The 21,676-nt window shown below is 47.6% G+C and overlaps 1 protein-coding gene across 6 annotated transcripts in view; it reads right to left on the reverse strand.

Moving 5' to 3' along the window:
- DIP2C (DIP2 acetate--CoA ligase C (putative)) overlaps positions 1 to 21,676 on the reverse strand; it is a 343,900-nt gene that overhangs the window by 73,728 nt on the left and 248,496 nt on the right. For all 6 annotated transcript variants that reach the window (XM_088802036.1, XM_088802038.1, XM_088802041.1 and 3 more), the window contains 9 exons: positions 20,847 to 20,938; positions 14,007 to 14,117; positions 9,156 to 9,279; positions 8,827 to 8,936; positions 8,577 to 8,679; positions 6,662 to 6,726; positions 4,361 to 4,454; positions 4,134 to 4,253; positions 2,597 to 2,711 (listed from right to left, as the gene is read on the reverse strand). In XM_088802036.1, the coding sequence (XP_088658162.1) occupies positions 2,597 to 2,711; positions 4,134 to 4,253; positions 4,361 to 4,454; positions 6,662 to 6,726; positions 8,577 to 8,679; positions 8,827 to 8,936; positions 9,156 to 9,279; positions 14,007 to 14,117; positions 20,847 to 20,938 (934 nt within the window). The remainder of the gene's footprint in view (positions 1 to 2,596; positions 2,712 to 4,133; positions 4,254 to 4,360; positions 4,455 to 6,661; positions 6,727 to 8,576; positions 8,680 to 8,826; positions 8,937 to 9,155; positions 9,280 to 14,006; positions 14,118 to 20,846; positions 20,939 to 21,676) is intronic.

Below are 21,676 nucleotides of genomic sequence, written 5' to 3' on the forward strand. Positions count from 1 at the left end.
TGTGGCACTTCAATGCCCCGCTCTGTGTTACTATGTGATGAGTCCCTGTTGTGCAGAGACAACTCAGACCCGGGGCCCTTTTCCTGGCAGATGTGCACAAAGGCAGAACAGAGGACCCCAGACTCAGCCTTGCCTCCCGACTTTTCTGTGGGACCTGCCGGCTGATAGCACCAGCTCCCTGATGACAAAGTTTGGCTCAGCTGACACTTTTGTGTCCCAGCCTGTCTGTAAACAGAAACGCTATCCTAGCTGGCCGGGTGAGTGGAGGGCTTGGTGGGATGCAGACCCAGGCACCAGCCATGCCCCTTCCCAACACTTTCCTGGCCTCTGCCCTAGAGACGGAGCATGTACTAGTTCAAGAAGTTTCCTTTTATGAGACTTTACAAGAAATGATGTGAGCACACCCTTGTACACACAAGTCCAACACTGCGGAGGGCACAGCAAAGGGCGAAAGCCCCTGGGCTGCGCCCCAGGCTGCCGACACCACCACAGAAGTCCCAGTGTCTCTAAAAAGCATTTCCGTGTGACATGCGTGCACATGCGAACGCATTCACATTAAAGAGCAGGACCACAGTATGACGGTCTCTGCCACTGCTTTGTCACCAAAAACGTCTTGCACATCTTCCTATGTGAGTAGTATGTGTGTGTGCGTATGACTGTGTGTTGTGTGTGAACTGCACATGTAATGAACTGAGCTGTTAGGTAGCAATCCAGTAACGTGAATATGCACGCACATATTTTATTCTATTTAATTTTATACAGTCGGACATATTTCCTGCAGATACATACTTAGAAAGGGAACAGAAGAACCAAAATGCACACTGACAACTTTCATAAACTTCAATAAAGTCTAAGTGTCCCCTAGGACCTACAGCACCTTGCACCCCACTACGTGCTGTCGGTCAGTGGACAACACGCTGAGGGGTCACCTGCAGGATGCTGCGTCAGCGCTCCAGCACAGTGACTAGCCTGTCATCACGGCACCTGTGAGCTGGGCAGGAGGCCCGTGAGGAGGGGCGGATCCAGGCGGTCAGCTCAGTGGCCTGTCAGCACCTACCCGGTTTCCCCAAAAGTAAGACCTAGCCGGACAGTCAGCTCTAATGCGTCTTTTGGAGCAAAAATTAATATAAGACCGGGTCTATAATATAATATAATATAATATAATATAATATAATATAATATAATATAATATAATATAATATAATATAATATAATACCGAGACTTATAATAATTTTTGCTCTAAAAAAACGCATTATAGCTGATGGTCCAGCTAGACATTATTTTCAGGGAAACAAGGGATGTGAGTTACCTGTGTCCATGGTGCTGTGTCACAGAACCGCAGAATCTTAAAATTCACGGGTGAGGTGAAAGGAATGGAGAGATTACTGAGTCCAATCCCCCATGGTTTTGGGGGGAGGGGCGGGAAGCTGAGGCCCTGGAGGGCAGGGACTTGCCAGGACGCACAGTGAGATTAGGAGGGCACATGCTTTAAGGTGTAAAGAGGGTCTGAAGGGTTCAGGACGTGGGCCTGAAGTGCACTGCTAGCCAAAGTCACACGTAATTGTCAGGAAACCGTTTGTGATGAGATGCCTGTTGTTAGGCGACAGTGCCACCAGCCTTTATAAAAGGAGGATTGGCATCTGCTTAGTGGTGCCATGTTTCCTCATCAATTTAAATTATGATAGAGATTCAATTTCCAACTCAATCGAAATGAAAAGTTACTTCTCATCCTTTAAAGATCTTACGTTTCTCAGCCTGTCAAGCACTCTAGTTAATTTTACGTTAACAAACACCTAAAAGCATCAGGTTTCTCTTTTAAGGCTGTTCTTCCAGTGAATATTTTGGAAACCAAACCTTTTGGTCATCAAGAGCAGAACTCACATGCTTTGCGTCCTGAAAGCTGTCAGCCTGTCCTACAATGCAGCATACCTGTGTGATGCACTAAAACCTAATTAGAGACGGGACCCAAGGATGCTGAATTAGGTCATGGTGCAAGCTGCAAATACCCAGGAGATGCAGACGCCTTCTCATTAGTGCGGACAAACAAGGCTGATGACAATCAGGGCCTTCCTGGCAGCTCTGATCCAGGACAAGCCTGCCTGCATCCCTGTCCACTCCCTGACCCTGCTCTGAGAGAGCGGCACTGCTGCTGACCTTTGACCCTGGGTACTAAGTGAGTGGCTCAGGAGTGCCAAGCACCACACGCGCCACCGACCCACAGAGAGCAAATATGGAGGAGACTTGGAGTCCACACGTCAGGTCAAAGGGCATAGGCAACAAAAATCCCGCTTCACCCAACACTGGCTAGCCCCCCAAACTCGACCTGAGCCTGACACGAGCAGAGGAGACAGTGAGTAACCTGCAGGAGAGGACATCCAATGTCCCCCGTCGCTTCCCCTCAGGCGGGGATCAGCCACATGCCAGTGAGGGGTGTCCCCAGCTGGTGAGCCCAGACTTGGAAAGATGCCATGCCAGCACCTGGGAAAGGCAGGTCCTGCTCTCGATCCCTCACTGAGGTTAACAGCTAGGACAGCGGCCCTCCAGTACTGAACCATGACCACTCCCAGGCTGTCCTCGGCAATCATGGGGAAGTACCTCCGGATGGCCACTGTCAGCGCCTCTGGCGAGCTGGCACAGGGACAGATGACCTCTTGGCGCAGCCCTTTACTTTGGAACACATTGAGAAACGCGTCGCAGGAAGAGATAGACCCTGGAGTGACAGAAGAAGGGATGGTTATCAGACTCGGATTAAAATACCCCATGGAGAAAAGGTAGCATGGCTACACTTCACTTAGTACAGTGGGTCCTCTGTGTTCCCACGAAAGGTGACAACCTCTAACCTAGAACTTAAGAGCTTACAAAATACACTTCTGTGCTTCATTGAAACGTATCTGCTGGCTGATGAACTTGAATAACGTTTCTGAGACACGTCTACCATTTTTCAATACGCATGTTCTAAAAGGTGATAAATCTAACCTCAACTCAATGAAGGAAACTGTACTGACTTCAATGACAAGATCCAGGTATGATTATAGGGACTTGTCTAGGGACCTGTCAGCTGTCAGTTTCCTGATACGACTTTACTGGGCTGCATATGACATGTCACTCTGTAGTTACAGGTAAAACCAACTGTGCGTTAAAGTAGCTCACGATTCACGGAGTCATTTTTTAAGTGGAAGATCATATATAAGAATAACAGTAACAAATTATCTGTTTGAAAGTCCACTTTTGCATATCAGATGTCCTTTAACAAAGTACTGTGTTTCCCCCAAAATAAGACCTCGCTGGACCAACAGCTCTAATGCATCTTTTGGAGCAAAAGTTAATGTAAGACCCAATCTTATTTTACTATAATATAAGATCTGGTATAATATAAGACCCGGTCTTATAATAATATAAGACCGGGTCTTATATTAATTTTTGCTCCAAAAGACGTATTAGAGCTGATTGTCCGGCTACGTCTCATTTTCAGAGAAACACGGTATATGCAGTTTTAACTTACAAATATGTACATTGCACAGTTCACACATGTGGCAAGAAACCAACATTTTTTCATTCCATTCACTTTCATTCATCTCCTTTGTTTCTGGCTTATACATTTTTCTGATTTAAAAAAAAGCTAGCTGGCATTCTGTTTCAACTGATGAACTATTTCTCAAGTATAGTAAAGGTATCTGTGAAACTGCTAATTAACTTGACCTGGGTGGTTTCTGCTATAGGGTTTGATAATGAAATTCCATTGAAAATGACAAGTGAATTTCCTGATCAATCAAGCTACTATGGACCATAAAATAATAAATCACATCCCAAGGAACTGCACACAGGAATTACTTCATCTAATCCTCATAAAAATCGTATGATTTAGGTACCATTTGCAGCTAAAGAAAGAAAAGGATTAGATAAGTAAGTGATGTTCTCTACAGAAGTAGGAGGTAGGGAGCCAGGACTTAGCCCTGGGCCGTGTCTACTGGCCCCATACTCCCGTCACGCAAGGAGCCTCTGGCCCATAATTCTGTTTGGCTGTTATCTTACAACTTGTTAACTAAGGTCAAGACTAGGAAAAGGAAGACCAGAGTGTGAAGAGTGAACCCACAGCCGGCCCGCCTCCACCTGAGCAGGAGACATCACTTACAAGGGTTTGCACCGTCAGCCACGATCAGCATCCGCAGAGAGGACAGGTTGATGTCTCGTTGATCCCTGTGTGCCACCAACGCCCAGTGCATGTCCCTGGACTTGACACAGGCCACTTTTGCTGAGGGAGCAGGAGGGGGAGGGGGTTAACTTGTATACCGCCAGGCGTACAATATTAAAAGAGGGGCTTGTGATGGTGGGGACACGGAGGCCACACTGAGGACGCACCTTTGTACTGGCAGACCTTCTGAATCCAGGACAGTGGGTTCACCTTCATCAGCGAGTACGGGATGCTGATCACGTGCATCATGTTCATGACACTCTGAAAACAAGGACACACCTGGAGGTGACACAGCACAGGGCCTCCCCACCCGAACCAGACTACGTGGGGACATGATGGGGGTGGGGGGGGAAGGGCTTATCCCACTGCCGGGGTGCTTGGTGCGAGCTGATTCCAGTGCATTTTGGAATGATCGGGAATACAGTCTTAAAGGCTATCTAGTCCTCTCACTCCTGTGGTTCCTGACACAGTTAAGGAATCCAAGTGCAAATCCTGTTCTATAAAACCTTCAGTCAAGTGATCATCATCCATAGTCTGGAAGCTGATTCTTTCTAGTGCTTAATTTGAAAACAAAATTTCCTTCATCAGATGTTCCACTGAGATGTCACAGAGCGGTGGGAGGTCCCCATCGCCCTCAGCGGGAGGTCTGTCTCCATCGCTCTCAGCGGGAGGTCTGTCTCCATCGCCCTCAGGGGGGGGTCTGTCTCCATCGCCCTCGGCGGAGGGGGGTCTGTCTCCATTGCCCTCAGCAGGCGATCTGTCTCCATTGCCCTCAGCGGGGGGTCTGTCTCCAGCGCCGTCAGCGGGTGGTATGTGTGTATCACCCTCAGGATTCCACCCAGCCATACTAATGTGGATCAGACCCCTCAGGGGCTCTTTTCAAATGGATGTGCAACCCTAACTCACTTTTAAAATAAATGGTTAGTCCCTGCACTGCAGGAAGGACTCACAATGCTGACAGCACTTGGGAGTGGGCAGTTAGGGGTCCACCAGGTGGGAGTACTGGCCACAACCCTCAGTGGCCGGCTCTGCCACAGTGACCACAGGTGGAGGGAGTGGGTATGGACACGTCAGACACGCCTGCCTGAATCAGGACGCTCTGAAGGATACTGTCCCCTGCCACTCCGGTCACTCCCACCATACAAGATGCCGCAGAAGAGCGTGTAGCTGTCTGGCCAGAGACCCGCCATGCTCCAGGTAGTGGCCATGACAGAGCCTCCTGGGGCCATGACTCAGAGCAGGTGAGCAGGTGGTGGCAACATTGACAAGGTCTAGCACAGGCCTCCCTTGGGGACCTTGGAAGTGAGAGAAACTCTGTTGGCAACACTAACAGCAGCTGTCACATCATTGAGCATGTGGACAGACCACATGCACTTTAAACATCAGGCCACACAATTGTCACACACACCGTCATTCCCATGGACGGACAGGGAAGGTGAGGTGCAGTCTGACGCAGGCGCGGGTGGGTGACTGGCCTGCAGTCACTAGGCTGGAGGGGGACGGCTGAGCCTGAGCTGGGCTCTCTGCCCCCTGCTTCTCCCGCTACCACATCATGGCGGTGTGAGTGGGCACGCGGAGTCGTGCCTGTGTGCTGTCACCCACAAATGTCCCGAGGGTAGGAATGAGTCGCATAGATCACAGAAAGAGGCTGCTGGGCGGTCACTGCAAGCCTATGGTCTACGTGATGCTTACATGCTCGTGTTCTAATAAATTCTGATTTGTCAAGAAACAACAGATCCCACTTTTTGTATTTATGTTCCTATCAATCATGCAAGAACAACTAGATTTTTCTACTGAAAAGAATGTATAAAGTTTCAGCATAAGAAACTTAAAAACAAAACTGCGCAAGTGAAAACACAAGGAAAGTCGAAGCAATTATGCTGCATTTCTAAGTAGTAAACATACTTAAATAACGAGGTATTTCTCTGTTAAATGTGCCTACAGCTTTGAGCTGTCATTTACCAAATGGCACCAACCACAACGAGTCATGCATTTCCTACAACGCGTGCTGAATTTTCAAGGGGGGAGATCAGGGCCTTGCCCCAGAAGCAAAATGAGACAGGAGGCTCCCTAAGTATTCATAAACACTGACTCATAGAGACAGAAGGAACAAGAATGTCGTAGCCAAGGCAGACATGTGGGACAATGACCCAAACAAGAGGCACTGGGAGCAGCACCGTGGGCCCGGAAGTGCAGGAGTGGGGGAAGCGCTGAGCTCCCGGCCTGAGGTGGCTGCCCTCACAGCTGTGGCCTCAGGACGAGGTTCAGTGACTCGGGCAAGAGGCTGTGAGACCCACGGAAGTTATGTTAGCTGACAACTCCAGACTTCGGGCGATGACGGCTTGTCTTTATAACGTGGCAGGCAGGGGCTCACCCGAGCCGCTAAGGACACAGATCCTAATTCTAACTCTGACACAAGCACCTCCCATGTAAGCAGGACGCAGCAGGGCCAGGGGCGTCACACTTACTGTTAGGATCCCATGCCAGAGCCCAACGTCTTTCTTGAAATCCAGCACGTTCACAATTGTTTCGGCTGTACAAACAAAAACAGTAAAGAGAGTTTTACTTATGAAAGTCAGGCACAGGACAAAGGGCAAAGAAAACCCGGCATCACATTAGGGGTCATGACACGTCTTGGAAAAACATCATTTCCCTGTATCTTTGTAGAAATTCTGCAGCCTCCAAACCCATTTAAAAGTGCTGGCTGCCTGGAATGTGTTCTGGGTGAAAATTCTAACACGCACGTCAAGAGCAGTGACGGTCACACCATTACTTAAAGCTCCTTATCCTGCTTTTCATGTGTTTATTTCCCCCTCCTGCCTTTTTTCTTTTTTAAAGATTCTTTTCATTTCCATCACATGTCCTCCCAGGAAATGGGGAGCACGAGGCAACTTCCAGCAAATATTGTCTGCTGCGTCACCGAAGCCCTGGAGGCAGAGCTTTGCCAGCACAGGACACAGCGCATTCAAGGGTCATGAGGGAGGCTCCTGAAAGCTGGGGGCAATAAAGGGAGCTAAAAGTATGTGGCGGAAGACAACTACAATGATGGGATGTGGGAGTTGCTGCCAGCGACACCATGAACCATGCCTCTGATGTCCTATTTGTCATCTGGCCTGGGCAGGTGGCCTGGCTGCCCACACATCTGCCCCACACTGCTTGTCGCTGAGCCCACGCGTTTGCCAATGCTTCGTCTTACATTTCTACTTGTTCATTCCAGCGATATTCCCAAAGGATAGCCTTTCACAGAGGAACCTGCACAGGGGCTTCCAAAATAAACATGCTCCAAGGAAACAGCCTACATTGCACTTTATACAGTGTTTCAGTTGAGAAATAAGGAACAAATGTATACTATATATTTGTATGTATGTATGTATATTTTCCTTCTCCGACCCCCATCGGAATGACAACCTTAGACTTCAAAAATTTAGGGCAAGGGAACGGATCATGAGATTGTAAGAAATTAAACTGAAAACAACGGTAAGTACGGTGGTAACAATTAGAGGCAATGTGTCTCATGTGTGAAAATGTCTGGGAAATGGGTCCAGGGACTGAACGCCTCACGACAGTGAATTGTTTTAAAAAGTGAGACTACCAGAGGATGGGAGAGAGAGAGGGAGGATAACAGAGGAAAAGCATTTCATCCTACAGTGGAGTGACCGGTGACACCAACTTCCTAGGGTACCAGCCCGTTGTGAGCCTGTCATCCCCACGCAGGGCTGGTCACAGCGCCCAGCCAGGGAGCCCTGGCAGCGCTGCTCACACCACTTCTGCCTCCATGACTATCCCGTTCAGGGGAAGAAAGTACAACATGAAAACCCATTGTTCCCAAGGTGGATCCCACTATCAGAGGCTTGGACTCCGCAGGTAGGTGGGCCCAAGTGTGGGCATGTTTTGCTGCTGCCAAGGAGATTCTGAAGTGCGTCCAGAGGTGAACGTGCAGGTACCAACTACCTGTTTGTGCCTGAGGCAGGCTCCCCAGGGCACAGGTTGACGCCCTGCTCCCTGATGTGGTGGAATTTGGAGATAGGACCTCTAAGGAGGTGACTGAGGTTACACAAGTCCATGGGGCAGGGTCTGTCCTCATCGCCCCACACATGTGAGGACTCGGCGGGCAGGTGCCGCCCACGAGCCAGGAAGATGGCTCACCACCAGCCACCAGCCCTGAAGGCACCTCATGCCAGCCTCCCAGCCTCCAGAACTGGGAGAAATACTGTTTCTAGCCCCTAGTCTGTGGTGTTTGTCACAGTGGCCGGAGTAACTGGGACACTGAACAGTCCAACTGAACCTTCAGCTGGCTGGGCATCAAGCCAACACACCCCTCACAGTCATCAGCAGGTCACCATGCATGTCACAGGCGGGGCTGGCAATGGGTCCTGCCCATACCTTCTGTGTAGCCACACGCCTGCGTGAGGGCCTGGCAGTGGGTCAGCAGCGCGATCCTTGTCACCGTCACCCCAAGGACACTTCCATCCTTGCACGTCTTATACTGAAACGACAGGACAAGGTGTGGACAAGTACCACTGAGAGGACAAAGCAGGGACCACACCCACCAGCTGTCCCAGTGAATGAAGAGGCTGTGTCGCCACGGGAAGCGCGGTGACTCAGTTCCTGAAGCTACAGATCAGCGACTTACCTCGATATATGCAGTGTCGTTATTCGCATCTTTAATGTGTGGGAACCAGTCACGAGGAGGTTTAGAGAGATGTTTGGACTCTGTGACAAACCACAATAGCTTTGGCCAACCTTGGAAATAAAGGACACATTCCTTTTAGGCAAGTGTTTCCCAGAGGAGGTTGGGGTCACCTCCCCAGCCAAGGACACCCACAGCCCCGTGCGCCACACTGCAGGCTGGTGACAGGGCACGTGTTAGCCAAGATGGTCACATGTAGGGAAGCGTGTCCTGGAACAGACATGAAGCAGTACACGCATCCCCAGGGAGGAGCCAGCCTCGTGCGGTCCTACCTTTGAACTGCGGGATCTCCCCTGTCGGGCTCTTGGGCAGTCCTTTGTGGCAGGCGTCGCTCGTCAAGGCGACAGTGACTCCACAGCTGCCCAGCAGGAACCCGATCTGCTGGCTTCCTGCATCCTGGGAAGAGAGAAGAGGCATGAGGCTGACATGCCGGCCGCCCTCCGGGCCAAACCTGGCCTCAGCCCTGGTCCTGGGATGGCTTCCTGGAGTGGCCCACGGTTTGGGCACTGTCATGATCTGTGGCAGCACATCACACCGTGGCTGCCACTGGCCAGCTGCATGACCTCGGAAGGGGCAGCTAGCTCGCATGGCCCTGGTGTCCTCATCTGTAGCAGGGGGTGAAGCAGAGCCAGCTCACAGGTCTTCAGGGAGAGACAAACCAGGGGCCACACATGAGTGCCCAGCACATGGCATGAAAACCCACAACTCTGTGGATGGAGACAGGATGTAATGACTGTGGAGGACGGACAGCCCACAAGGGCATCTTCGTCTGAGTGATCATGGAGGCCAGATCCAAACACTCCACAGAGGGCGGTGCTGTTCCACCTCGTCTGGCGTGGGGCCAGGTACCCACTCTCGGTTGGAGAAGTGGAGATCTGCTCACAGCTCCTCACCTGAGCACACTGCATCTCACTAAATAAGGACACATGTCAGACAGACCACCTCTGCATGACACTGACTCTTGTGACACTGAGTACTGAAATCCTCCAAACGACCAGATGCTGAGGCTGCGGTAGCCCCTGGAACTGCCAGCCCTGTGAGTGTTGTCAGTTGCCCCACGGGAAGAGGGATGGCAGCATGGCACGTCAGTTGGCTTTCTTTACCCCCGCCAGCCACACGGGCTGTGATGCATACTGTGAAGGAGCTGGCGTGCTAGAAGTGTCATGTCTGCAGTGACCCTGTCACCTCCCACCATCCCCACTAGCTGTGCCTAAACCCGCTGGGAGGCCAGACACCTGGTGTCACCTTGCCAGAAAAAGGGTGAGGTGACATGGTGACTGCACCCAGGTTAAATCAGCAGCATTCACATCTTAAAAGTGTCATCTTTCAGGGGACCAATGCCTCCTTTTCTTTTCTTACTGCAGATTTAACCCCCAGAGGACCTCGTCTCTCTACATGAGGCTGTGCACAGACAACCAGACGCCCTGCGCAGCCCCAGGGGGCAGAGGTCAGGCACCCACAGACAGGGCCACATTTGGTGCTGTTGAGGTACTCTTCCTTCAAGCAATGCTTTTGCAAACAGAGTTATTATGTTGGTGCAAAAGTAATTGCTTTTTTTGCAATTATTTTGAACCTTTTAAACCACAATTACTTTTGCATCGACCTAGTATCACTCACTTCAATGTGAGAGTGGATATCACATCACCAACACTAATCACGCAGCGGGGATGGCATCTGACGTCAGGTTCTGCAGTGGGAAGGCGTCTCTTGTGGGCGCGACTTTGCCAGAGTGCCCAGTGCCTGCCCGGCTCTCTGAGGGCGCACGCTGACTAGGGTGAGGGACTTTCGTCCCTAAACCCTGCCCTCTGATACCAGCTCATGACCTGATGTCCAAAATGATGACACTGCAATGATAAAGACACCCAACATGCAGAGGGACTGCGTGGGAGGGAAGAGACTGGGAACAGCTCACTGGAATTCGGACTGCACATCTGCCCATCCCTTGGCTGCAAGGGCCTTCATGTCCTTGCCATCCGGGCAATTCCTACTTGGAGTTCCAGTCAAACGTTGACTGCAGCATTAGCTCTGCCCACCACACTCACTGGCTCGCAGGGCAAGCTCTGCATCCCCATCAGGCACTGAGACCCCAAAACAAACTCACGCTTGAACCCAGAGCCTGGAGCAGAGCCTGCACATAGAGATACTCAACACGTCCTCCACGGACCCTGGGACGAGGACGACTAGACATTGGACGTGCCCTGCATATCCATCCACATGGCGCTCCATCAGGGGCAGCCGCCTCGTTTCAGGAAGAACGTGGTGACACTGCCCTCCCTGCATGCATGCTACCTGCCTGGGGCCCGTTTCCTGATGGCAGCTGGTCAACTCCCATCACAGAATCTCGCTGATGGCTCTTTTCAGGCATCAGGAACAATGGACCACACTGAGCTTACACCTTCCCTTTGCTTTCCGTCTTTCCCCAGTATGTAGAGTTGACTGTGTCACTTCCTGGGGAGCCACACCTCACCATGGCCACCCTGACAAATACGTCCTGCAGCAGGACAGGCCACATGGACACACAACTTGACCTTCATCTCCCCCATGCCCGTCCTGGCTTCCCATCAGAAAGCATTAATCACATCTGTGAAAAGGATTCTCGCACCAACAAGCGTGAGGCAAGTTCATGCAAAGTCTCTCCCGTGAACTCATTTTTTATTTGCAGCCTCACAACCAGTGATGTTTACCCAATCCTTTCCTTTGCCACTTAAATCCCGACTGACGGGTGGCTGGCTCTCAGGAAGGGTAAGACAATAACAGAGACCAGAGGGCAACACAGGCTCAGATAAACTCGTCTGCAGAGCGAACATAAGAACACTGCAGATTGACGGGCTTATGGTATATTATGGTCGTGGAGCATGGAGGATCAAAGAACATGGACACAAGACACTGCTTATCAATACCAAGACGAGCTAGTCCTTTGTACAGATAAGTATTTTGCCAATTAACTTCTAGCTTTTTACTTATAATGGAAATACCCAAGCACACATGTAAAGAAAAGGAAAAAGAAATCTCACGCACCATCACCTAGCTTCAACAACTATCAATGTCTGGCAAATCTGGTCTCACCGCACATGTGTGTGCACATACATGCACATGCACACGCAGACCTCAGTATTTTAAAATGAATCCCACATGTGGGTGCAGCCTTTCACACACAGGCACTTTGGCAGGTGACTGTGGCCCTGGCTGTGCTGTTTCCGTTCCCCACACCTGGTCCCCGGTCCCCGGTCCCCTCGCTGCCTTGCATTTCCCGAGAGGGGGGTTCCGCAACTGGTCACAGGAGGTTGTAAAATCGTGACAAGATGTCGATGGTACTTGTTCCAGAGAGATTTCATTTTAAAGGGATATTTCAAAACCTTTACTCTAGCAAACAGGCGGGTGGTGTGCTAGAATTCTAACAAGGGCGATCTGCCATCAGTTGGGAGAGTGAGCCTCTCGCAGGACAGACCTGAGCCTGCGCATCCAGTGGCACAGAAGCAAGTGCTGACAGGCCAGGCCCTGGCCGGGTCTCCTGTGGACCAAGGGCCGTCTTGACTCTGGTTCTGTCATACTTAGAAGTCACAAATTGCCCCTCCTCCTGTCACAAACACATGCCTGTGGCAGAGCCTATGTCCACGAGGGGAAGTTCTGGCTCAGCCTAGTTTCTACGGCTGACAGATGTGCTGGCCTTAACAGACCCGCTCGGCCACCCGTACAGAGCTTTCCCACTGTGCTGTGACTGCACAGGGCCTGTCGTGGCACAGGCTGCGGATGTCCTCTCCCTCCTCCTGGCATCCTGGCCAAACAACACAAGGACCTCGACTTCTGCTGTGAACTCTTCCCAGGAAGGGGGCGCATCCTGTCACCCCAGGAATCACCCCAGGAATCAGAATGGAGGCTACGTGTACACAGGGCTGAACCGTTAGGGCCCTTAAGCAGCATCCGGTGTGCTGGGCACAGAGCTGGTGGACAGCAGCAGTCCCAGGCATCACGGCCATGGCCCCATTCTCCACGCAGCCGAGCCAGGGGTTCTTACAACCAGGGTCATGTTCTGAGGTCACAGAGCCTGAGTGACAGAGGGGATCCCCCCACCATGACCATCAGCTCCGTCTCTGGGATGATATCACACTATCTTGGGTGACCATCGGCATCCACGCCAGTAGGTGTCCGTCTATCCTCCCACAGCTACTGCGGCTCTGGAGTGTGGACAAGCAAGCCAGTGATGTGCATGGAGGAACGTGTGCCAGTGAGCAGGACGGTGCTTTGCTTCTTTTCACACTGCAGGTGACCCTGAACCACGCAGGTCCACACCAGTGGATTTTGTTCAATAGATACCCCTATTGTTTCTGATTTGCGGTTTGGGGACTGGGATCCGCACATCCGAATGCTGACTGTGTGTACTGATCTACCCCACATTACCTAGGGGACCTGAGCATCTGTGGATCTGGGGTCCTAGAAGCCATCAAGGGACAACTTGAGTTTTCAAGGAGTCAAGTTACATGTGAAATTTGAACTGCACAGCGGTGGGGGAGGGATGGAGGGTTGGTGCCCCAACCCCACATTGCTCAAGGGTTGACTGTATAATTATTAACATCAAGATTTGACATTTATGCTAATCATAGAACGAGAGCTGACAAACTACAGGTGAACCTGGGACTTGTGAATGTCCAGGCACCTGCACAAAAGCAAAAACCAGCAGCGCCCAAAATAAGCAAAAACATTGCCATTTTAACAATGGCGCAAACGAAGAAAAACACCACCATTTTAATAACAGCAGAAAGAAGTAAAAACACCACCATTTTAACAATGGCGGATAATAAAACACCTGCCATTTACCCAGACTTCCAGTGTCACTACGCTGAGGGACAGGATACCCAAACGCTTGATTGACAGATGACTTGGCTCAGCGCTGTTACCAGCGCACACTCCCACTAAATCCCACCACTGAGCTGGGCTGAGTGCGTAGTTACTGTCCCCTCTCCTGAGGTGACCGCTGGCACCTCAGACACAGGAAAGCCCTGTCCCTCTTGATCCACATCCTGCCGAGGTGGAAAGTGCATATCCCGACCTCATGGCACAATGTTCCGGCACAGCCGAGCCCGCATTCCTGTTCACAGGCTTCAACAACACAACATGCCCCTTACCTTTCTCGTGAGTGGGACCTCGATGGGCACGGGGACGACCTCGGCCAGAAGGCAGCCGTAGAAGGCCACCATGGACGCAGCAGGGTCATTGTTGGGGAACACCAGTGCCACCTGGAGGACACAGAGGGGAGGGATGCACCATGAACATGGGTGGGCTTTAAAACACCAGGAAGGGTGCACCACCACGCACAGCAGGGTTCCCGTTCCCCCTGGAACGGACGCTGGCACATTCAGTGCCCTAGTTAAAAGTCTGTCAGCATATACTTTTCCTTTAATGAAAGGCAAACATATTACCAATGGTCATTCCTAATACTGCACCAGAAAACAGCGATCTTCATTTTCTGCATCCTGTCTTCCACATCGGCATATTTTTATGAAGAAACTCTAGGGCATGCAACTGTTTTGTTTCCCATTCTTGTCACTAGTCTTTACAACCATGTCCTCGTGTTTCCATGTGTTGTCCACTAAGCTGAGGAGTGCTGAGCGCCTGCTCCCCATGCTGCGTGGGCAGCTGGACCCACTCAGGGCAGGTCAGTCCCCAGCAGTCTCAGCACTGAGGCTGCGGTCACAGTTTTAGCCCCTCTACACCTTTTCTCATCTGAAAAACGAGAGCACTAGTAGAACCTACATCTTAGTGTTGTGATAAAGGCTCTAAGTCAGGTTCATTTAAATTGCCACACAAATAAACAAATACGGGCAGTATGGTTTTAAAATGTTTTCTGACACTCCTTAGGGTATCTTAGTGATGAACAGTTTTCCATGGGGTGTCTTCTGACCATCCTTCCTTGTACAAATGGCTTTTCCTTTCCCGGCCTATTTATCTGCTAGTATTTTGACACTGCCCCTAAAATCTGGATGAACTTGATATGAATTTGAGAGTATTGCCTCTTACATTTGATGTACAGACTTCTTGAGATAATATTTCCTGTTTTATTCTTACTGGTGCATTTAATGTTTTATGTAAATTTGCCAAATCTTTCCTTTATCACCCATCACTTCACAAATGTTGCATCCAATTTAAATTTCATTAGGAGCTCATTTTACGGTCTGCAGTGTAGTTAACTTGCACTCCAGTCACCCCAGGGCTCATTCTGGAGTAGCAAGCGGTCACAGCCGGCAACTTTAGAAGGCAGGCTGTCGGTGTGAAGTTGTGACAGGCAGCCCTCTTTCGGTGCCCTCACCCCACCCCATGCTGCAGAGTTCTGCTTCACTTTGGCAGGCACCTCTCTGTATGGGTTTGGTGTGTTGTTATAAGCACATCAATCCTATGACTTAGCACATGCATAGTATTTTTACAGTACCTCATTCAGGAATTTAATCAATTTTTTCTTTAAAAATGTCTTAACTAGAAGTTATTAGTTTTGACATAAACAGTTAGCTAAAACCCTTTATTTCAATATCGAAAGAGAGGCTGGCATAAAAGAATTCAGATGGCAGCTGAGAATGGGGCAGGCTGTATCTTAAATGTGGCTGTGTTGTTGGTCATTTAACAACACAGACGGTTGGTGGGAACAAAAGTAAGTTTCAGAAGACTTCATTTCTCTGTGGCATTCCTGAAGTTTACTGAAATCAGCTAAATGAGAGACAAAACTATAAGGCCAATAAAAGCCATTCTGCACTACTGATGAATTTTATTCGAGAAACCCTGTGAAATAATTATTAATTAGATATTAATCCTTATTTCGTCCCAACAGCACCCAGACCCAGACAGATGGCAGGCGACCATCAGAGGACTTTCAAGGAGGAATAAGAGGACTTTTCTGTGTGCCTGTGCATATGAACCTCAAGCCATCATTTTAAAAAATGATCTGAGGTTTGCATTAGCCTCAGGTGTTCTGCCTCCAACTGGTGGGCCCAAACTGATGGTGTCTGTTTTTAGATCTGGACCTGGCAAAGCAACAACATGCAGCTAAATGTCTGCATATCTTCCCGGGCACCACTGCCACACTGCTTCCCTCCCCAAAGTGGACCTCGGCGTTTGCGGAAGCTCATCACACTGCAGTGAAAACGCAGGAGATGCTGAAGTTCCACTCAACACTGATGGTGTCGCCCATTCACGAAGGACCAGCTAAACAATGACTTGTTCTTCTAGAATATGTCTATTATGCAGGTGGGGGGCCTGGTCACAAGCAGGAAACCAAGAGGAAAAAAGGTGACGTGCCAGAACCACACTGGATCGGTCCTGTTTCTGAGATTCGGGTCTAGCTCCCATCCCAGCTCCACTCAAAGGAAGAACGACTTGATCCAGGACTTAAATTCCCCCCTTTCCCACTAGTCTGTGCAGATAATGCCAGAGTACAGAGCCTTGCAGAGTTGTGTTAAAACAGGATGCAATGCTACATTAATGTAAAATGAATAAAAGTGGAACATAAAATTCTACATTATTATATGCTCTCACACATAAAAATAATGGACAGAAAAGGCTCCTCTAGAATCAAAACTGAAAAATTGTTTTGAATTTTTTGGAAGGGAAGTCTACTGACATCGTTCTCATTAAGTCTTCCGTTAATGTCTGACCAGTTCCGAGTCTGTGCGGGTGACTCCAGTCATTCCAGCGCAACAACATACAAGAAAAAAGTGCTTCGTTTTCATAAACCTACATGGTTTCCCTTCATTTGAGTCTCTGCATTCCTCTGACATTTCATTGCACCTACTTATCCTCAGAGCAGAACGGCAGCAACAAATGAAGAAGCGGAAGCCCACCTAGTGTTTGCCAAGGTTCAAGCCCGTTGAGCAAGGCCCACCTTCTTCCCATGCCCATTCACGGTTTGTCGCCTGACCACAGGCCCCTCAGCTCCTTCCCATGCTCTTCCTGGAACCGGACCCAGAGCTTGCCACTTACTTCTCCCCAAGAAGACTTCTCAGATCCCAGATGCTCCCAAAACAAAAGGGACCTCTCCTTCCCAACAGTTCAGCTGTATGTCTCATCACCTCCTTTGAGGACCTGTATCTCTTCGCAATTTGTAGAAAAGCTGGTTACAGCGTGTTTAGTCTTTAATACTGCTGGCTCCCTAAAGGCAGGCTCCACACACAATGCATCTCTGTAGCCCCCACGGCTCTCCTATGACATCTGAACACTCAGTCACTCAGGCCCAAGAGGGCACTCCACAGACTGGACTAAGGACCACACAAATGAAAAGTGTTTGTAATTAATGCTAAGGACCGCATGTTCATTATTCTGGGAAAATTTATGTTTAATTCAGAAATAATTTTCGAAGAGGGTCAAGAATCTTGTTTATTGCAACAGAAGGTTTTTTATCAATATACAGTTACGTATGCTTATTTAATAAGCACTTATACAAACATGCCACATGAATCATTTTTAAGGAATAATTTAGAAAGTAGTCTCCCTCATACAACGCGAACCGGCCCCTGACTAAAAAAATCCCTTTGCATGTGTTACTCTCTCAGAACTGCATTCCACATTCCTACAAACATCTCAGCTAAACAGCGGCAGTTTTATTTGTAATTATAAGGGAATGTCAAGAATCTGCAGGCCATACTACAAGAGAATTTTTTAAAAATATTACTCCACTAAGACTTTTAACCAAATTATAGATAAGGAAGATATGTTACAACTGACTTTTTTATTTTTTTATTTTTTTACTGTGGTAAAATATATACGAGGTGTGATAAAATACGGTAAATGTTTAAATAAAAAAAATTACAGTAAAAGACACATTGCCATTAATTCCTTTCAAAATACACCCCCTCGCTTCGAACACATTTATCCCATTATCCTTCCCACTTTCCGAAGCAGTCCTGGAAGTCCTCTTTCATAAGTGTCTTTAGTTGCACTGCTGTGGCTGCCTCGATATCCTGAATCATTTTGACTTTGGAGAAGAACCATAAGTCGCACGGTGCCAGATCCTGTGAATAAGGTGGATGAGGACACATTGTAATGTTTTTGACAGAAATGGCCATATACCAGAAACGATGTATGTCACGGAGTGTTGTCATGATGGAGGATAATTTACGGGACACTTTAAAACACACTTTCTCTCAACTGTAGCTCACACCCGACTCACTGCACCCAACAAGTTGAAACCTGTCACATACTGTTACTAAGGTTTAATGCACCACTTCCCGTATCGAAGATCCCTGCCTTTCCATTGGGTGGCACTCGGCAGCAGCAGTCACCATATTTTGTGATCACAACAGAAAGGCTCCGTGTCACACATCGCTTCTGGTACAGCAATTTCTGTCAAATAAAAACATTACGGTGTGTCCTCATCCACCTTATTCACCAGATCTGGCACCGTGTGACTTCTGGCTCTTCCCTAGGTCAAAATGACTCATAACATTGAGGCAGCCATGACAGTGAAACTAAAGACACTCACAAAAGAGGACTTCCAGAACTGCTTCGGAAAGTGGCAAGAACGATGGGATAAGTGTGTTCGAAGCAAAGGGGAGTATTTTGAGGGGGATTAATGACAAAGTGTCTTTTACTGTAAATGTTTTTTTATTTAAACATTCACCATAGTTTTTGATCACACCTCATATAACAAAGTTGATCATCTCAACTATTTTCAAGTGTACGATTCAGAGGCATTAAGTACATTCGTATGAAACAATCACCAGCATCATTTCCAGAACTGTCATCTTCCTAAATGGAAACTCTGTCCCACTAAACACTAACACCCACGTCTCCCAGCTCCTGGTAACTATCATTCTTTGTCTCTATGAATTTAACTACTCTAAGTGCCTCACAGAAGTGGGATCACACAATATTTGTCCTCTTGTGGCTGGCTTATCTCATTCAGCATAATGTCCTCAAGGTTCATCCATGCTGTAGCATATGTCTGAATGTCCTTCCTTTTCAAGGCTGAACAATATTCCATCGTATGGTTGGATCACATTGTATTGTCCATTCATCTGTCCATGGACACCTGGCTTGCCTCCACCTTTGGTTTGTGAATAATACTGCTGTGAACATTGGTGTAGAAACAAATGTTCAAGTTTCTGCTTTCAATAATTTTGAAATTGAAGTAGAATTGGACCAAAAGGTAATTCCATGTTTAGTTTTTAAGAAACCACCATATTCTTTTCCACAGCAGCTATACAACTGTATGTTCCTACCACAATATATGAGGGCTCCAATTTCTTCACATTCTTGCCACACTTATTATTTTCTACTTTTGATAATAGTCATTCTAGTGGGTATGAGGTGGGATCTCACTGTGGTTTTGATTTGCATTTCCCTGATGATTAGTGATGTTCTTTACATTAGTGAACTTCTTGACATGTGCATATTGGACACCAATGAATCTTCTCTAGAGAAATGTGTATTCAAGTCTTTTGCACCTTTTCAAACTTTTTTTGTTGTTGTTGTTGTTGTAGCTGTAGGAGTTCTTTATATATTCCGGATACTAACCAGTTATTAGATACATGATTTGCAAACATTTCCTCCCATTTTTTTATGTTGCATTTTCCCTATCAACAGTGTCCTTTAGAGTACAAAAGTGTTTTCATTCTGATGAAGTCCAATTTATCAATTTTGTTGTTGCCTGGGCTTCTGGTGTCATATGCAAGAAATCACTACCAAATCCAATGTCATGAAGCTTCCCCTATGTTTTATCCTAAGAGTTTTATAGTTTTAACTTTTATGTCTAGGTTTTTGATCCATTTTGGATTTTTTTATATATGGTATAATGGTTCAATTTTGTTTTTTTGCTTGTGGATGTCCAATTGTCCTAGGACCAGCACTGAATAGACTGTCCTTCCCCCATCTAATGTCCTAGCACCCTGACTGAAAATCACTTGGCCACACGTGTGAGGGTTTATTTCAGGGCTCTCCATTCCACTCCATTGGTCTCCGTCTGTCTTTATGTCAGTGCCGCACTGTTTAGATCACTGCAGGTTTACCGTAAGTTGTGTAACGGAAGTATGAGTGCTACAATTGACTTTTAAAGGCTAAAGGTGAAACTGGTTCAATAAAAAATTGGAAAGAAACATAGTTCACACAGAATCCTGGGGCAGCAGCAATCGCAATCTTTTAAAAATTCACTGTAATGGGCCCATGTCCTTATAATATCTCCTCAATGAATCATAGATTGTGTTCTATGGTGCTCTATGATGCTCTGTGGTGGCATCTTAATAAAATTCACTGGGAGGCCTTTGGGTGCAGGTATCTAAGATGCCAGTCTCGGGGCATCTAAGGTACATAGCAGCTTGTGGGGAAAAAGGCAAGAAAACTCGGTTCCATACCCAGCCCCACCTCTAACCTGGGTGTGAAGCTTGGACAAGGTTATTAACTGCTCTGGGTGTAACATTAAAGGGAAATACTAATATCTGTCCTCTGTAACTTATCAGGTTGCAGTAAGAAAAAAATTTGCTTTACAATGAAAGATCAAGAAATTTAACACTGGGGAAGGAATGGTACCAGCAGTTTACTGCTGAGATCGTCAATCTCACTAATGTAAAAGGAATTTAAAATGTAATTGTCCTGCCTACCCAGGTAGACGACACAAAATGTTTCAAACTAGGAGACCATATATGACAGTGGTTAGGACACAGGCTTTGGGGCCGGACAGAAATGGATATGAGTGCTGGCTACACCACCAACTAGTTATGTGCCTGCATCTGATATAATACTTGACCCCTCAAGTCCGAATGTCTGCATGGATAATGCATGGGGAATACTCTAGTTTAGCTCACTGAGTTGCTGTGAAGATTAAATGACTTATGTGTAATTGCTTTGGGTTCATAGTAAATGTTAAGAAAGCCTTACTTAGCAGCATTAGTATTAAGAGACACTGGGCTCTGGAACTTTATGACAGTAGGTAACTTTTTCACTAAGACAATGTGTTTTGCAGATGCAACAAATTAAATTGCACTCACCCTGTCTCCAGGCCGCACCATCGGCTCTTGCTTCGTACCTAATTTATGCAGGATGTTGTAAGCCACCTTCATGCTTCTTGTCCACAGTTTGCCTATCAATACAAAGTACAGACACAAGTAACTGGACACGTGCGTTCCCAGTTATGGACATATATGCACATTAAACTGCAAAGAGAGTATTACATTTTCATTTTAACCCCTCAGTTTATTCTGAGTCCCTGGAATCAAGATGGGCAATAAAAGCCAGCAATTCTGAATCATGAAATTCGAGAAGCCTGAACACTGGAATACGGTACTAGTACAAACACTCCTAGTGTACAAAATACCTACAGCAAAGCCACAGAAATTTAATTATCATAGAAGTTGTGAGGGAAGATTTCTAGGGAGTAAAGTAGGGTGAAGACCACGGCAATAGTGCGTTACCACTAATTTATGTTGTGCAAAGTGACACACATTTCCCTGGCAAATTCTACCAAACTTTCAAAGAAGAATTAATACCTACACTTCTCAAACTCTTCCAAAAAATAGAAGAGGAGGAAACACTTCCAAACTCATTTCCTGAGGCCGCCATTACCCTGATACCAAAATCAGACAAGGGTGTCACAAGAAAATTACAGGCAATTATCCCTCCTGAACATAGATGCAAAAATCCTCAACAAAATATTAGCAAACAGAATTCAGCAATACACTGAAAAGATCATATACCACAATCAAGTGGGATTCATTTCAGAGATGCAAGGTTGGTTTAACACATGCAAATCAGTCAGTGAGATTCATCGTATATAGCAAAATGAAGGATAAAAGTTCTATGATCCCCATAATAGATGCAG

This window comes from Rhinolophus sinicus, chromosome 1 (assembly GCF_057876585.1).
Source record: "Rhinolophus sinicus isolate RSI-liver-muscle chromosome 1, RSI-T2T, whole genome shotgun sequence".
NCBI lineage: Eukaryota > Metazoa > Chordata > Mammalia > Chiroptera > Rhinolophidae > Rhinolophus > Rhinolophus sinicus.